The following is a 15,450-nucleotide window of genomic DNA, read 5'->3' as shown; positions in this document are numbered from 1 at the left end:
CAATATTGTAAAGATGAATATAAAAAATTATAAGAGCCTGCAAGTTTAGCACACAAAAAAATTTCTTTTAATTAATAGTTGTAGCACTTAAGTTGCTCCCAATCAAGAACTTCACATTTCTGAAAACACAAGTAATAGAAATCAGCAGATTATTGTTTCCTTTTAGTAGACTAGTTTAATTAATTGCAGAACTGACGACATAATTAGCAGCAGTGTTTTAGATGAAAATGGAACGTACAAGCAATTGCTACTTACCAAATTTGTTGCTTCAAGAAAAATTACAAAATCTGAAAAAAACAGGAATCTAGAAAGGTGTCTTTCAATTATGTATTAAAACTATTTTAGTCAGTTACTAATATTTAATGCATTTACTGGTACAGAACTGACACAGTAGTACATAATTCCCCTGTCCGTGGGGCTTCCATTGTCCATCTGGTGAAGAAACTATTCTTCCTCTCCTTCTCTCTTTCGTGTGTTGAAGATAATCTTTGTCTCCAAAGTATCTTCTTGATTACTGAGGTAGGAACATGTGTTTATTCCGATCCATTCCTTCATTTCATTTGCTGTAGTGTTCAAGAGTTTTATCTCACTTAAAAGATAGTTTGGTCAATATGAAGGGACAAATGTTTTTATATTGGTCTGGTTTGACATCTATGGACATAGATCTAACACTTTTGGAACGTCCATGCTCTTTTTAATTTATGTTTCCCTAGATGTTTCGATGTTGAAACAAAAAATGCTACTGTGTTTCTTCTGATTTTTTATTCAACAGAAATGGATAACCAAGTATTAATATTTCCTCTATTCTAGTATATTTCATGGAAAGATGTATATGTGTCAATATATAAAAGGTTGTTAAAATGACACTTGCTAACTATGCACAGTGTTGTTTGTGGTTCAATGGGGTACCGTTGTAATGAGCGGCGGAAGACCGTCAATTCATTTCGTTGTCACCTTGGTAGCAGATTCGATGACTTCATGGTTATTCCTTTTCCATACTGTATTTTCCTGGTTGCTTAAATGTAGAGTTCATGCTTATTTCCTGCACCATTTCATATGATACAGGTTGTGCCTTGTTTTGTGAGGAGGCAGTTCAACAACATTGTTGGTACTATTTTTTTTGTCCGGACATCGGATGCAGTCCAGTACAAGTGTGATGTTAAAAAAAGGCAGTTCGAAGACAATTGTTTTTGGAAGTGGGTACAAGAAATTTCTTCATGACTATGACCTACAAGTTGGGGACTATATTATGTTGGAAATTCATAATGCACCTGATCACTTTGGGATATTTGCAGAAGGTTCTGATGGTATTCCAAAGGATCGTCTGGAAGGTAATTTGTTTTTAGTTCTTCATGAATGCAACTTTGTAATCTGACTCATTTTATATCTCCTCTGTTTTTTGATTTTCTAGTTGTTAATATTTGTATGCAGAAATTCCAATTGCAGTTGACCACAGAAAAGGAGTTACGCTTACTACTGCTCAAACATTGAAGAAGGACGTACTTCTCCGTGAACGTGGGCATGGCATGGGTATGGTTTTTGTGCACACGTTGATGAATACTGATTTGAAAGGCAATGGACTGGTACAGTTCTTCTTCTCTATATATTTTTAGTTATCTTTCATATGCTTTGCATATATGAATCAATCTCTATTATTCAGCGTATACCGAAGGAAGTTGTTACGTCCTTGGATATTTCTGAAACCGGTGAGGCTTGTTTCTTTGTTGATGATTATGGGTTCCGTCCTAAGGGTGCATACTACACTACTACCGACGGAAGGCTAAAGTTTGATTCATGCTGGGCGGAGCTTGCTAAGGAGTATTATTTTAAAGCTGGGGATGTTGTTCTCATTCTATTCAATTTGGGCGACCGTGGTGGCATTGAAATTTCAGTTGATATCATATGACATAATGATGTAGTCTAAAATTCTTGCGTTTACAATGTTGTTCCTCTTATTTGCTACATTCTACCTAACACTATCGATTTACATTCTATTTTAAAGCTGGATGCTTGTTAGGTCTTTTTTGGTACATTTCTCCCTCTTTTCAACCTAACACTATCGATTTACATTGTTGTTCCTGTTATTTTCTTCAAAGGATTCTCTAGAAAGTCATTTTTACATATTTTCCATGACATTTTCCAGGATTATAACATATACTCCTCCTTCTCCAGATCTGCTCCACAAAGTGCGCCTCGAGCTTTGCCAGATGCTCCCGAGCCACAACACCTACGCCATTCTCCAGATCTGGCACTGCCACCACCTCCCGTGCGTCGCCCTTCTTCAGATACTCCAGCTCCGGATTCTGCACGGACGGCTCCTTCAGCAGCTTCTGAACATCCGAGGCAGTCGCGGACGCATCAGCCTCCGGCTTCTGCGCATGTAGCACAGAAGACGAGGCCGATGCGGCCGCCGATGAGGATGCCTCCTTGGTACGCTCCTTCTACATTGCTAGGGGTGTCTGTCTCTCTCTCTCCTCAGTTCTTTGCAAAAGTTGCGGGAAAAGGAAGGGGACGGAAAAGGCTATTCGGCAGCAATGTTTCTGTACTAGGAGGGGACACGGAAGGGACACAGAGGCTTACAAATCACCACAATTACTTTGGCACGCAACACGTAAAACAAGTACAATTCAGCGAAACATCTTTAGACAGGGGAAAGCTGTAACGAGAAATCGCCCCACCCCTACTACATATTAAGTAGAACATTTCAGCAATTGGTACTCACGTAAGAGAGAAGCTTTCTTCTCAAGTACAAAATTGTTCGACGGGAAAAAGTAATAGTGTTTATTCTCATTATTGAAATTTAAAAAGAAACATCATATCGTACTAAGCGAAAAGTGTGTAAAAGTAAATTTGACAGTCTAAAACACAACATGCATTCTGAAAAAAAGAACGTAATTGTAAAAATGGACGAGCGATTATGTTGGCCTAAATGCGTAAGATATCAAGACCAATGTAACTTTCATTGGCCACAACTCTAGTGACGGTCACTGGTCTGCTCTCCCTCCCCCTATCTCTTGCTACAGTAGAAGAGGCGAAAAGGGAGGAGCCCCGTTTCCCTCCGTACACCGCCGCCGGCGAGGGCGCTGGCTCCCTCTCTCTTCTCTCGTCGCTCCGGCGGCGGGGGGAGAGTGGGGGAGCTCCAGCTCCTTTGGCCCGGCGTGTAGATAGGTTAGGGTTAGGCTTTGGGGGCGGCGTTGTCAGGATGGCGGCGGCGACGACGCTTTCCCTCAATAAGATCCACCACCTCCGGCCCCATCTCGATTTCTTCGAGGGGAGTGGTGGCGTAGTCTCCAGCCGTTCCTGCTGGACGGTGTGGCTAGGGTTTCCCAGGATGCGTCGGCGAGGCGGCGGCGGCGCCGCATCCAGGGGATTTTGTTCTCAAGCTTTGGCCCCGTCTCGATGGCGTTTCCTCCGGCGTCGTCGCGAAGCTTGGAGATCCTGCCCAGGAGTGAAGATGATGGCTGCCGTCCGTTGCTTTTGGCGGCGGCGTTGGCCTTCAGGAGAGGATGGCGGCTCGGGAGCAGGATGGTGGCTTGATGGTGGCAGGTTCGCCGGTTTTCCCCGAAGTGGTCGGCGTGTTACGGCGGACCTGAGGTCCGATCTGCAGCATGGGGAAGATCCCCGGTCGACGCTCCCCAACGCTCATGGCTCCTCCGTCTGCGAGGAGCTTCTCCTTCGATCCGTAAAGCCAGCAACGGCGATGGTGCTCGCTCGGATCCGGCGACGATTGGAGAAGACGATGGATGCAGGGTCCTACAGGAGCTTTTCTTTATTTTTCCCTTGTTGGGGGGTCTTTCTGCATTTGTTCCTCGACGTGTATCCTTTCCAGTCTCTTCCTGAGGTTTCCGCGTGTGTGTGCTTGTTCTGTATGTTTTAATATATGAACGTGGTTACTTTCTCAAAAAAACTCTAGTGACGAGCACAACTCCTCCATATAATATAAGCTATAGTCCATGCAGAATGCCGCCCATGTATCACAGAATTTCACCTCGCCATTCCTAATTTTGTATTCTCCCTGTATAGTATGGCCCTCGCAAGCGTACACGGCAACGCCATTTATGGGAAGAACACCCTCTGGCTTTATAGCTTCCAAAGAAAGTCCCTACACAAGGTCTAAATTTAAAAATCAACAGTACAATTAAAGGTTGAATGGATGATAAGTTATCGCACACATTTTTTTCTTAAAATTAATTTAATAATTTAGGGGCGCAATAATAGTCATACTAACCCATACGACTCTTTCGCCGCTTCCGAGCCGGTGTACAACGAAATTGGGTTCGTGAGTATGGTAATGTGGATCTCCCATCAATTGTTCAATTTTCGGGATGATCTTGTTCATTTCCTCTTGAGAAATATCGGTGGCATCAGTGAAGTAACATCCATTGAATGCTTCTTCGCATTGTTCCGGTAGATTCTGGCATTCTATTCAATTTCGATTGAAAATTTATGATCAAATGAGATAGTTCAAATAATGTACCGAAAAAATACAATTAAATGCTCAGTGATAATTACCAGGGGTCCTGATCCAAGGTTTAGGTACGCCGGTAGAACTATGCACATATATATTAAATATGTGCTCATCCTTGACCAAGTCTAAAGTAATGATGTCCCCCACTTCAACATCGAAAGCCGACAGCATGGACCTGTAATACGGTCCTATCATTGCAAAGTGTGAACCACGATCATCGAGTATGATGTGGTGCATGCTATAGACACGACATTCTTCATCATCATCATCACAATCGCCTTCGGGGTCCCTGTCTGGCGTACCTTTTGCCTTTAATATATTCGATGGGCATAAGTTCTCCAGTCTTTCTTTAAATCTACAAGGAATTATCTACGCAAAAAACTATCTTCGTAAGTACAATGCATACTAACTGCATATACGAAAAATGTTGTTGTATACATGGGATGTGCGAACATTTTTTAAAAATGCGAACATACCGAACAATTTTCGAACACCATCGGCAACATTTTTATACAGAACTTCGTGGATGATCTCGAAGATCGGCCGCACAAATCAGATGGCTGAGTGCACATCGGACATGTCGTTTCTCCTGCCATGAAGGGAACGTTTCAACAAATAGTTGGAACAATCCTTCATGGAGACACAAATGAAAATGATTTAAAAAAAACCAATATAAGACTTGAAATTGTGATCTAGGAGGTTGGATGAAGTAAATTACTTACAGATAACACATTCGACTTCTTGCCAGCGAGAGATGGAAAAATATCTAACGAGATGATTCTCCCGTTGCAGGTACAAGGTTTATTTATATGAAAAAAAGTACTAACAATAGAAGTAGACGTATGGCCAGTAATGGGTCAATGGTAATGTACTATAAATAGTAATTTGACAGTAGCTAAATTAGTAGTTGGTCAGCCTTAATAAAAATATGAGTGGACATAAGGGAACATGCAATAACAAATGTTGGTACATCCCTAAAAAAAATGTTTCCATATTGACAGGAGGTTGTGGACTGGGCATTGGATACAGATATGCAAGCCAGAACGTAAGGTGCTGCATAAACCATATGTTAATACACTTGAAGGATTGGAAGATGGCCATGTGGTACGGAAAGTCAGTTCTAGCGGATCCGGTAACTACCGATGCTGCCAACGCCGTCCGCTTCGTCCAGCATAAACCATATGTTAATACACTTGAAGGATTGGAAGCTGGCCATGTGGTACGGAAAGTCAGTTCTAGCGGATCCGGTAACTACCGGTGCTGCCAACGCCGTCCGCTTCGTTGGGGCGTCCAACGAAGCGGATGGCGTTGGCAGCACCGGTAGTTACCGGATCCGCTAGAACTGACTTTCCGTACCACATGGCCACCACATGGCCAGCTTCCAATCCTTCAAGTGTATTAACATATGGTTTATGCATCACCTTACGTTCTGGCTTGCATATCTGTATCCAATGCCCAGTCCACAACCTCCTGTCAATATGGAAACCTTTTTTAGGGATGTACCAACATTTGTTATTGCATGTGCCCTTATGTCCACTCATATTTTTATTAAGGCTGACCAACTACTAATTTAGCTACTGTCAAATTACTATTTATAGTACATTACCATTGACCCATTACTGGCCATACGTCTACTTCTATTGTTAGTACTTTTTTTCATATAAATAAACCCTGTACCTGCAACGGGAAAATCATCTCGTCAGATATTTTTTCCATCTCTCGCTGGCAAGAAGTCGAATGTGTTATCTGTAAGTAATTTACTTCATCCAACCTCCTAGATCACAATTTCAAGTCTTATATTGGTATTTTTAAATCATTTTCATTTGTGTCTCCATGAAGGATTGTTCCAACTATTTGTTGAAACGTTCCCTTGGCCAGAGAAACGGCATGTCCGATGTGCACTCAGCCATCTGATTTGTGCTGCCGATCTTCGACATCATCCACGAAGTTCCGTATAAAAATGTTGCCGATGGTGTTCGAAAACTGTTCGGTATGTTCGCATTTTTTTTAAAAATGTTCGCACATCCCATGTATACGACAACATTTTTCGTATATGCAGTTAGTATGCATTGTACTTACGAAGATAGTTTTTTGCGTAGATAATTCCTTGTAGATTTAAAGAAAGACTGGAGAACTTATGCCCATCGAATATATTAAAGGCAAAAGGTACGCCAGACAGGGACCCCGAAGGCGATTGTGATGATGATGATGAAGAATGTCGTGTCTATAGCATGCACCACATCATACTCGATGATCGTGGTTCACACTTTGCAATGATAGGACCGTATTACAGGTCCATGCTGTCGGCTTTCGATGTTGAAGTGGGGGACATCATTACTTTAGACTTGGTCAAGGATGAGCACATATTTAATATATATGTGCATAGTTCTACCGGCGTACCTAAACTTTGGATCAGGACCCCTGGTAATTATCACTGAGCATTTAATTGTATTTTTTCGTACATTATTTGAACTATCTCATTTGATCATAAATTTTCAATCGAAATTGAATAGAATGCCAGAATCTACCGGAACAATGCGAAGAAGCATTCAATGGATGTTACTTCACTGATGCCACCGATATTTCTCAAGAGGAGATGAACAAGATCATCCCGAATTTTTTTTTTGAACAGATAAGGCCCCAAAGGACCTGGAAGCTTCATTAGTCGGTGGGAACAATTACAAGGAGGACCTTGGCTTTGAGAACAATAGCACAAGAGTCCAATTTTTTTACAAAAAGGAACCCAGAAAGAAAAACAAGAAAGCGATCGGGTCCTTCTTCTCCACCGCGTCGACTGGATCTTGGGCCATGGTCTCTGGTGGCGACGCCGGGGACTGCGCCACTTGGTTCGTCACCAGGATGGGTTACCACGCCAAGATCAAAGATCTTCCCCTTCAGCTCAACGGCCTGGAGGAAGTCGAAATTCCCCGGAGCTGGAACCTCCGAGGTGCGGAGAGGCCCTCTTGGCCAAGAATAGCGGCGGCGGACGACGCCGGCGCTTGAAATCTGCCGCCTGAAGAAATCTTCCAACATGGTGAGCACCGCACGCTCACCCATGTGCCTCTCGACTCCAGATCGACGAGCACTGGGTCTTCCCCCCTCCTGCCTGTCACCACGACCACAAGGAGGAGGAAGAACAACCCAAACACTCAGCAGATCCAGAGCCAGAGAGAAGAACCTGGATCGCTGCTCCGCCGGGAAGAGCACCCAGCAAAGCTTCTCCTCCTCGCCTCCATGGCCGGCCAGAAGAAGCTCCACCGTGTGCCGCAGAAAGCCTCGCCCCTCCCCCTCGCCTCCATGGCCGGCCAGGGGGGGCTCCACTTCGCAGCTCCTCAGCATCAACAGCAGCTCCGCGACAACTACTTTATTGACGGAGACGGTGGCTCCCTCCTCGCTCGCATGCTCCGACCACCGGAGACATAGCTGCAAGGAAACGAACCCTAATCCCCAGATCTTGCCGCCTAGATCCGAGGCACAACTCCAAGACGCCACTAGGGGACCAAGGCTAGAAGAGAAGCCTACATATATACAGCCGGCGCATACTCCTCTCCATCTCCAGCCGGCTAATCCGGCGGAGAGGAGGAAGGAGCTGCCCGGAGAAGAAGAGGGGAGGGGCAGCTACTGTAGCGGCTTGAGAGCAGGAAGGGGGATGAGAGCCTCTTCCATCCCGAAAATTGAACAATTGATGGGAGATCCACATTACCATACTCACGAACCCAATTTCGTTGTACACCGGTTCGGGAGCGGCGAAAGAGTCGTATGGGTTAGTATGACTATTATTGCGCCCCTAAATTATTAAATTAATTTTAAGAAAAAAAATGTGTGCGATAACTTAATTTTAAGACAGATCATCAAATGTCATAGTCTTTCGGAGTCAAATGTTCTACCGATTACGATGCCACACCTTATCTCAGAATGTGTTAAATAGCATTGCAGTAGTACTGCCACACAAGTGCACATTTTTCATTTAGCCCATGATCATCAGATAGACAGATATGCCCTCCCCTGATTACCATGAACTAAAATGAAGACAACATAAGTCTGCACCAAGTGTATGGCAGTCAGAGCATCCCCACTCGTTGGCGCTCCCCACGCCCAAATCCGGCGAAATTTTCGTCCGGATTGGAGGAAGATTTGGCGTGGGGAGGAGTAGTTTCCCAGCCGCGTGCCCAGGCGAAGACGACGATGCGAGTTTGAAAAACGGAAACTTGATAAACTTCGGCTAAATTCGGGCGAATATAGACTAAATTTAATGATATTTAGACTAAAACGGGCGGAGTTCATACATAGAGGCCGAATTCGACTATATTTTGAATTCGGCTAGGGGAATTCAAATGCTAATTCTAAAACACGGCGCTCTACATGCCCAAACGGCGGTAGAACACCGTGTAGTCGTCGCCGCCGTCGTCGGAGCCGTCGTCCTCGACCTTCGGCACCTTCGGCGGCGCGGCCTGGCGGCTGCTGCCCTGGCCGGCGTCTCCCCACCCCGGGGATGGCTTGTACCATTCGTCGTCCGAGGACTCGAGGTCGACGACGGGGACAACGACGCCGGATGGAGGTGTCGCAGGACGGCGGTAGCGCGCGGCGTCGTCGGCGGCGGTTGGAGCGGCGCGGGCGGCGCGCGGGCGGCGAGCCGGCGCGTGCGGCGGCCAGGTCCGGCAGCCGCCGCTGCTGCTCCTCCTCCTCGCGCTCCCGGTCTTGCCCTGGACCACGCAAGGCGGCGTCCTCGGGAGGGCGTTGTCGGCGGGCACCAGGTCGTTGAGCGACCCGGCGATCGCCTCCGCCACGGCGGCGTCCTCCGCGCGCTTCGCCTCCTCCTCGGCGAGCCTTTGTTTGCGGCGGCGGCCGCGCGTCCTCCTTTTCGGCGCCTTCCTCTTCCGCCCTGGCTGGGAGGGTTGGTCGCGGATGACGAGGGCGCCGGCTGCTGCGCCCTCGGTCGGCGGCGGAGACGCCGCTCCTTCTTGACGAGCACCGGCGTCGAAGGCGACGTCGCCTCCTCCTCTTCACCGGCGCGAAGGATGACCTCGGCGCCGATCCGAAGACGACGAACCGGCAGCCATGCGCCGTGGCTGCCGACGTTTCCGGCGGCGGCTCGCCGATGCCCTCGATGGAGGGGCATCGTGAGCACGGGAAGTTTCCGCCCTCGATGTGCGCGAGGACGTTCGCCGCCGTCCTTTCCGGCGCGCTCCACCAACGTCGGCGGCCCGCGGCGTTGTTGCGCGGAGGCGGAGGCGGCGGGCCGTCGTGGAGGCGAAGCTCCCGCTCCCACCGCCGCAGAAGTACGAGTTCCACGCCGTGTAGTTGTCGGGGTGGTGGCGTGGCTCGGCGCGTTCCTCGTCCGTCAAGGTCATCCGCGCCTCCTCGATGGCGACGTCGAGGGCGTGGCCCCGAGGCGGCGGCGGGATTGGTACGCCGCCAGCACTAAGCCGCCACCCGCCGCCGGGAGGCCTCGTGTCCGGCGGGCAGGGGTACCGCCCGCTGGAGGAGGTGCCCCTCCCACGCGTGGAGCGACCGGCGGGGGAAGCCGTTGTTGGCTGCGCCGTCGTCGTCGTAGAACGCCATCGGGAGAGTAGAGGGAGAGCGGAGGGAGAGTGGAGCACGGGGTACGCCTTGCGGCGAGCGGACCGGCGTATATAGGCGCGGCTGGCGCGGGTGATTAATGACGCGTGTAATGCGACGCGTCCGCGGCGAGCTGACCGGCGGCAGCCTTTAGTGCGCGCGGAAGACGATGCGTGCGCGGAAGACGACGACATTAACTCGCCGCGTGGCCGGCGAATGTAGACCGGCGGCAGGCTTTTACAGCGCGCGGAAGACGATGCGATGAGGACGACGATCGGTTTCTCTCGCCGACAAGTTGGGGCCACCAGACGCGCGGGAAGTTTCCTCGGTGTTTCCCGCGCTTTCCTTTCGTCCGGACTCCCCGAGCGCTCCCCGGGGGGGCGGGGATGGCGTGGGATCGCCGGATGAATTTAGGCCCAAATCCGGACGAAAACGAGGAACCGGGGGCGCGACTGGGCCGAATTACGCCGTCCGGATGGAAAAAACCGCTCGCCGGGGGCCTCGTCGGGGAGACGAGTGGAGATGCTCTCAGATGCAAAGGAAATGATAACTCTGTACGGATTTGGAAGAACAAACCGCCCCATGCCCTAAAAAAATAACAGGAAAGGAGCATAGCAACAGATGTTGGCAGCTTAACATGCAGAGAGAGTACGGCTATGCGATCCGGTACGACGGCTGCGTTCAGCCATCACCATCGTCCGACCCTTGTGCAGTCAAAACTCCACACGGGGTTCACCGTTCACGGCGATGACACAATCGATCAATTCAATCGACATTCAGAACCCACCGAGACAATTCAAATCGATTCGCAACAACAGAGGCCAGAGGGGCGCCAAAAGAGCACACAGTAATACTCACTTCGCGGCTCCGATGCACCGGGGATGGCGATCGAACACCGGAGGACGGCGCACGCGCGCACGCCTAGGGCTGCAGCTTCGCCATGGCGGAGATGGGGACGTGCGGAAAGCTCGGAGAAGGAGAAGGATAGTGGAACTCGGAAGTGGCCTCCCTCTGCTTATACAATACGAAATTGTCCGGGTCGCGGGGCGGCGGGTCCGACGAGAGGGGGCGGCCCACCTGTCATTCTGCAGGGGCGCGAGATTTTTTATCCGCCGATTCCAATCGTACGAGGAAGACGGCGAATATCTTTTGTTTTTTTTTTTGGTATGCGCGTGGGCCCAGCTGCAGAAGACCGATCTGCGACTGCACAGTGCACAATTTTCCGAACCCGTGACAGATGGGACCCGAGCGACTGATCGCCGGAAGATGATACAGCGACGACGGTCAGACCGTGTACCACAACTAAGGAGCAATTGCCAAAACGCCTTGCAGTTTTGGTGAAACTGAGAAATTGAGGTATCAATAGACTGAAGTATTCTGTAAGGTGCTACGGGATCTAGCAGGAACTCTACTAGATTAATCACACAACAAGGAATTCGCTCCATAATCCACCCAACCACCCCCGAGCGTGTCTGCACGGCATCGGCCGGGTTCACAAACAAGGGCGGATCCAGGACAATTTTTGAGAGGGGCAAAAATATGACAAGTGGTGCAAATAATATTTCTAAGTGGGGGCAAATCAGTTTTTAGCTAGCATATTACAAGGTAAATGAAAATTGAGTGGGGGCAGCTGCCCCCCCTTGACTATAGGCTGCATCCGCCCATGTTCACAAACACTTCTGCTCCGGTGCTCCTCCCCTGAAAAAAATCTGGGAGCGTCAAACACAACAACGGTGGAGATCTTTTCCTACCTGTTTGTAAGCGGGGGTAAGATCATAAATTTAGTGTAGGTCCACCGTCCGTACAGTTCTGTACAGGCCTGTATGGCATGCATCATGTTGTATCTCTTTTTTTGTACGTATCTACGATTTTAAAACAAAGTATGCACGATGTGGAGCGGTACTTAGGCAGATGAGATCGTTAACGGGTCAAGTGACCTCTTTTTTTCTTCTTACGTGACATACACATATTGTATCAATACACACAGGGTTGGATATGGGTTTCGGCGGACCTAACACACGAAAAAAAAACTAACTATGACTCTTCAACTTACATTTAGGGGGGAGCACCGGAGCAACCCTCGTTCACAAATCACTTACAACATGCCCTATCTCCGGGCTCATGACTAGCTTATATAGCATAGCTAAGATGGGCCGGGTTTCACTTGGTCGAGTCCGCACTGGCGTAGCGAGTTGAAGCCTTCCTTTCCCTCCTGGGCTAGGCTTGCTACTTGGCGACGATGCGAGCGAATCAGTGTCGTTCCCACCCGAGCTTTGATCAGCAGGAGTACCAGGGTCGTTGACACTCCCCCGTTGTTGAAGATCTGCTTGCCTCCAAGCAGGAGCATGAGGAAAATGCTCGTGCAACGAATCATGGTCTTCCCAGGTAGCTTGCGCTGGAGACGAGCCACTCCGGGCATGTTGGATGTGTTAAAATTTTGTTTCAACCCGCACATATTGCCACTTAAAAAATTGGACTTGTGATCTTCCATGTAATCTACTTCGGCTAGCTTTTGAACAGGTCTAAGCGGGTTAAATTGCAAATGAGAATTCAGGCACAAAACAAAGTATGTGGACCACGAGTCTGGGTTGTCAAACGCGTCGAACATGATATGTGGCCCTAACACACGAGTCTAGGTTTTGTCAAACGCGTCTAAATTAAGCAGTTTCGGACTGCAACAATGCACGTTGCGCTGGGAAATCGCAACTCGATCAAATCCGATCACACACCGACCTTTGTCCACGTCCGAATCGAACTGTAACGCTGACCCTTCTGCCTATATTTTAGCCCCCAACAACACCCGGCTTTACCAGAACCAAAATCCACACCATCGATCGAGTCCGCCGCCATGCCGTGGTTACGTCGCGTGCGCCCACGCACGGCCGGCGAGGCAGACCGCCTCAGCGCGCTGCCGGAAGAGCTGATCCATCTCATACTGAGCAAGCTGGGCACCCGCGCCGCGCTCTCGACTGCCGTCCTATCCAGGCGCTGGGCGCGCATCCCGCGCGACCTCCCGGCGTTCGACTTCAGGGTGCGCGACATACTCCCGCCGGAGTATGAACGGACCGTCGCACTCCGCGCGCGCAACCTGCCGCGCGACAAGGCTTTGGCCAGGACGCTTGACGGCCTGGTGGCGAGCTGCGAGCGCTGTACCATGAAGGTGTTCCTCGACGGCATCACTGGCTTCTTGGAAGCGGACGGTGGCCACGCGCGCCGGCGTGCCAAGACCCTCCGTCTCGAATTTTTCGAGACACACGACGTTGGCGTCGTGGACCGGCTGGTCGCCGCCGCGGTCGGGGCATGGGGAGTGGAAGAACTGGAGGTGGTCGTCAGGCATGCCGCGTCCACCTGCCCGGAAGACGCGCCGCCGGCCTACACCTTGCGCCTCAAGGAGGACGGCCAAAGGTCGCGCGTGCGCAGCCTGACCCTGGGAAACTGCATGGTGCCGCGGCCGCTGCAGCGCTACGACGCGCTCACCACGCTGATCCTACGAGACATGGCCGCTTCCACGCCCGTCCACGTCTACGAGAGGGTATTCAGTCTGTGCACGCGGCTGCAGGTGCTGCACCTCACGTCCTGCGGCTGCTTGGAGGACTGTCTGGTGGTGGACGCCCCGCGTTCAGAGATCAGAGAGCTCGTCGTTGAGGCGTGCTCCTTCCTGGTGATCGAACTGCGCCGCCTCCCGATGCTCACCCGCCTGGCGTGCCTGACCAACACCGTCGAGCTCATGTTTGGCTCGGTCCCGTGCCTCACGCACACCAACCTCACCTTCTTCGTAGAGCAGGATATTTTAGCTCTGCCGCCGCCGCACAATGAGCTCAAGCAGTTCCTTGCTACGTCCCCCTCGACCATGAAGAACCTCATCATCCGGTTCACGGGACCCAAGAGCTGGATTCGGACCAAGGATCTAGACAAGTCACTGTTCCACCTGAAAAAGCTCCTTGTCGCCGACCTACCTTCCAACTGGGAGGGCTCATGGCTGCGCGCGCTCCTGATGGCCGCGCCATCGCTCGAGATCCTGCACATCCATGTGGCTCACATGGAGGTGGAGCCAGAAGCATTTGGGGGGATAATCTGGCCCAAGAGGAACCAGGAGCAGCATCCTAGTAACTTGAAGGAGCTGGTCATGGTTGGATTCACGCAGCAGCGCCACGTGGAGTTTCTCAAGTATGTCGTGAGCGCCTGTGCAGCCTTGCAACGCCTTGTTCTGCTCAAAGATGGCCATGTCCGATACAACGGACTCTGGGATTGGTGTTGAAATATTGGGCCCACTTTTAGTGGCCCAAATTAGATTTCAGTTTTTCCTATAAATCTCAAAGCCCACATAGTGGCAGCCTTGTGAGTTTGAGCCCAAGTTGGTGGCAGCTCACTAGGGAGTGGCAAGAGGTGTGAAGTTTAGTCTCACATGGAAAGTTGGGAGGAAGTTAGACCACCTTATAAGGTGGGTTGTTCCACCACTAGTAAGTGAGTAAGAATAGGAGTGCTACACGCGCGCTCCTCCTCCTCCTCGCTCGTCTCGACACGACACGACACGTCACGTCACGTCACGTCACGACGCGCGCCGCGCTCGTGGTGAGTGGTTTGAGCCTCGAGCCGAGACTTTCCTTACTTTTTGCAGCTCAGGAAAACGAACAGAGTCCTAGACGGACGCGTCGCAGTTAGTCGGTTCGGGTCGCTCCCGGATCGTGGGCTATCTGTAACCGACTCGAAACGTTCGTGCGACGTGGGCCATGCCCACGTTGCCTAGGGTTTCCCGAGCCTATATAATCTCCTGTCCGGCTACCGCAGAAACACATCCAATACACGAGTTAGGGTTTCCACCTCTCTCTGCTTGCGCCGCCATCGTAGCCTACTCCATCCCGCGAGCCGACGTGCATCGGCGAACGGGAGAGCAGGTCTCCGGAACCGCTCGTCCTTGCGATCCTGTACGGGAGAGGGCGGGTGGGTTTTGGGAAGCGCTCTGCGCGACTGCTCAAGCTCTTCATCACGGGTCGCCTTCCGTCCAAGTCGGGCGGTGCTGCCTACCGTCGTCTTCAACGCCATCTACTTCGACCCGTCGTCAACAACGTTGTCATCAACAACGTTACTGCCGCGACATCATCTGCTACACCTCCACCGCCACCTCCACCAGATCGGTACGTGCGACATATCTCGATCTGTTTAGCGATGGATGTTGTACTGTTTGCTATGCTACTGTTCATGTTGATCACTACATCTAGTATGTTCGAGTTTCACATGTTAGTAGTTACTGTCATCATGCTTAATATTCTGGAATTAATCATGGAAATTGTGCCTAATTATCCAACAATCCAAAAACCTAATTGTAGGCAATTTCCTGAGTTAACAATGGCTGGTTTTGCTGATGCACTGAGGCCGGATAAGTTTACCGGTGTGCACTTTAAGAGGTGGCAGGTTAAGGCCAC

At 50.2% G+C, this 15,450-nt stretch overlaps 1 protein-coding gene and 2 long non-coding RNA genes across 4 annotated transcripts; 2 read left to right on the top strand and 1 right to left on the bottom strand.

The window, feature by feature from the left end:
- Positions 1 to 1,692: 1,692 nt before the first annotated feature.
- LOC127323903 (uncharacterized) lies at positions 1,693 to 5,658 on the bottom strand. Of its 2 annotated transcripts, XR_011750936.1 has the most exons (6): positions 5,191 to 5,658; positions 4,945 to 5,098; positions 4,513 to 4,837; positions 4,229 to 4,422; positions 3,989 to 4,102; positions 1,693 to 3,864 (listed from the first exon to the last, which is right to left on the bottom strand). It is a non-coding gene; the product is annotated as an uncharacterized lncRNA (long non-coding RNA). The 2 variants fall into 2 exon arrangements; XR_011750935.1 differs by having other exon boundaries at positions 1,693 to 4,102.
- Positions 5,659 to 6,039: 381 nt separating this feature from the next.
- On the top strand, positions 6,040 to 9,073 carry LOC127327191 (uncharacterized). The gene is made up of 4 exons (XR_007868457.2): positions 6,040 to 6,216; positions 6,308 to 6,458; positions 6,568 to 6,892; positions 6,982 to 9,073. It is a non-coding gene; the product is annotated as an uncharacterized lncRNA (long non-coding RNA).
- Positions 9,074 to 12,875: 3,802 nt separating this feature from the next.
- Positions 12,876 to 14,285, top strand: LOC139834244 (uncharacterized). The gene has a single exon (XM_071824729.1). It carries the CDS (start codon positions 12,876 to 12,878, stop codon positions 14,283 to 14,285), a length of 1,410 nt encoding a protein of 469 aa, XP_071680830.1.
- The last annotated feature ends 1,165 nt before the right edge of the window (positions 14,286 to 15,450 follow it).

The sequence above is a fragment of the Lolium perenne genome, chromosome 1, assembly GCF_019359855.2.
Source record: "Lolium perenne isolate Kyuss_39 chromosome 1, Kyuss_2.0, whole genome shotgun sequence".
In the NCBI taxonomy this organism is placed as follows: Eukaryota; Viridiplantae; Streptophyta; class Magnoliopsida; order Poales; family Poaceae; genus Lolium; species Lolium perenne.
The sequence above is the reverse complement of the archived record's forward strand: the minus strand, read 5'-3'. Positions and strand labels throughout refer to the sequence as shown.

Bases quoted from the DNA above. Each gene is read 5' to 3' on its own strand.
- LOC139834244 (XM_071824729.1), top strand. From the start codon at position 12,876: ATGCCGTGGTTACGTCGCGTGCGCCCACGCACGGCCGGCGAGGCAGAC.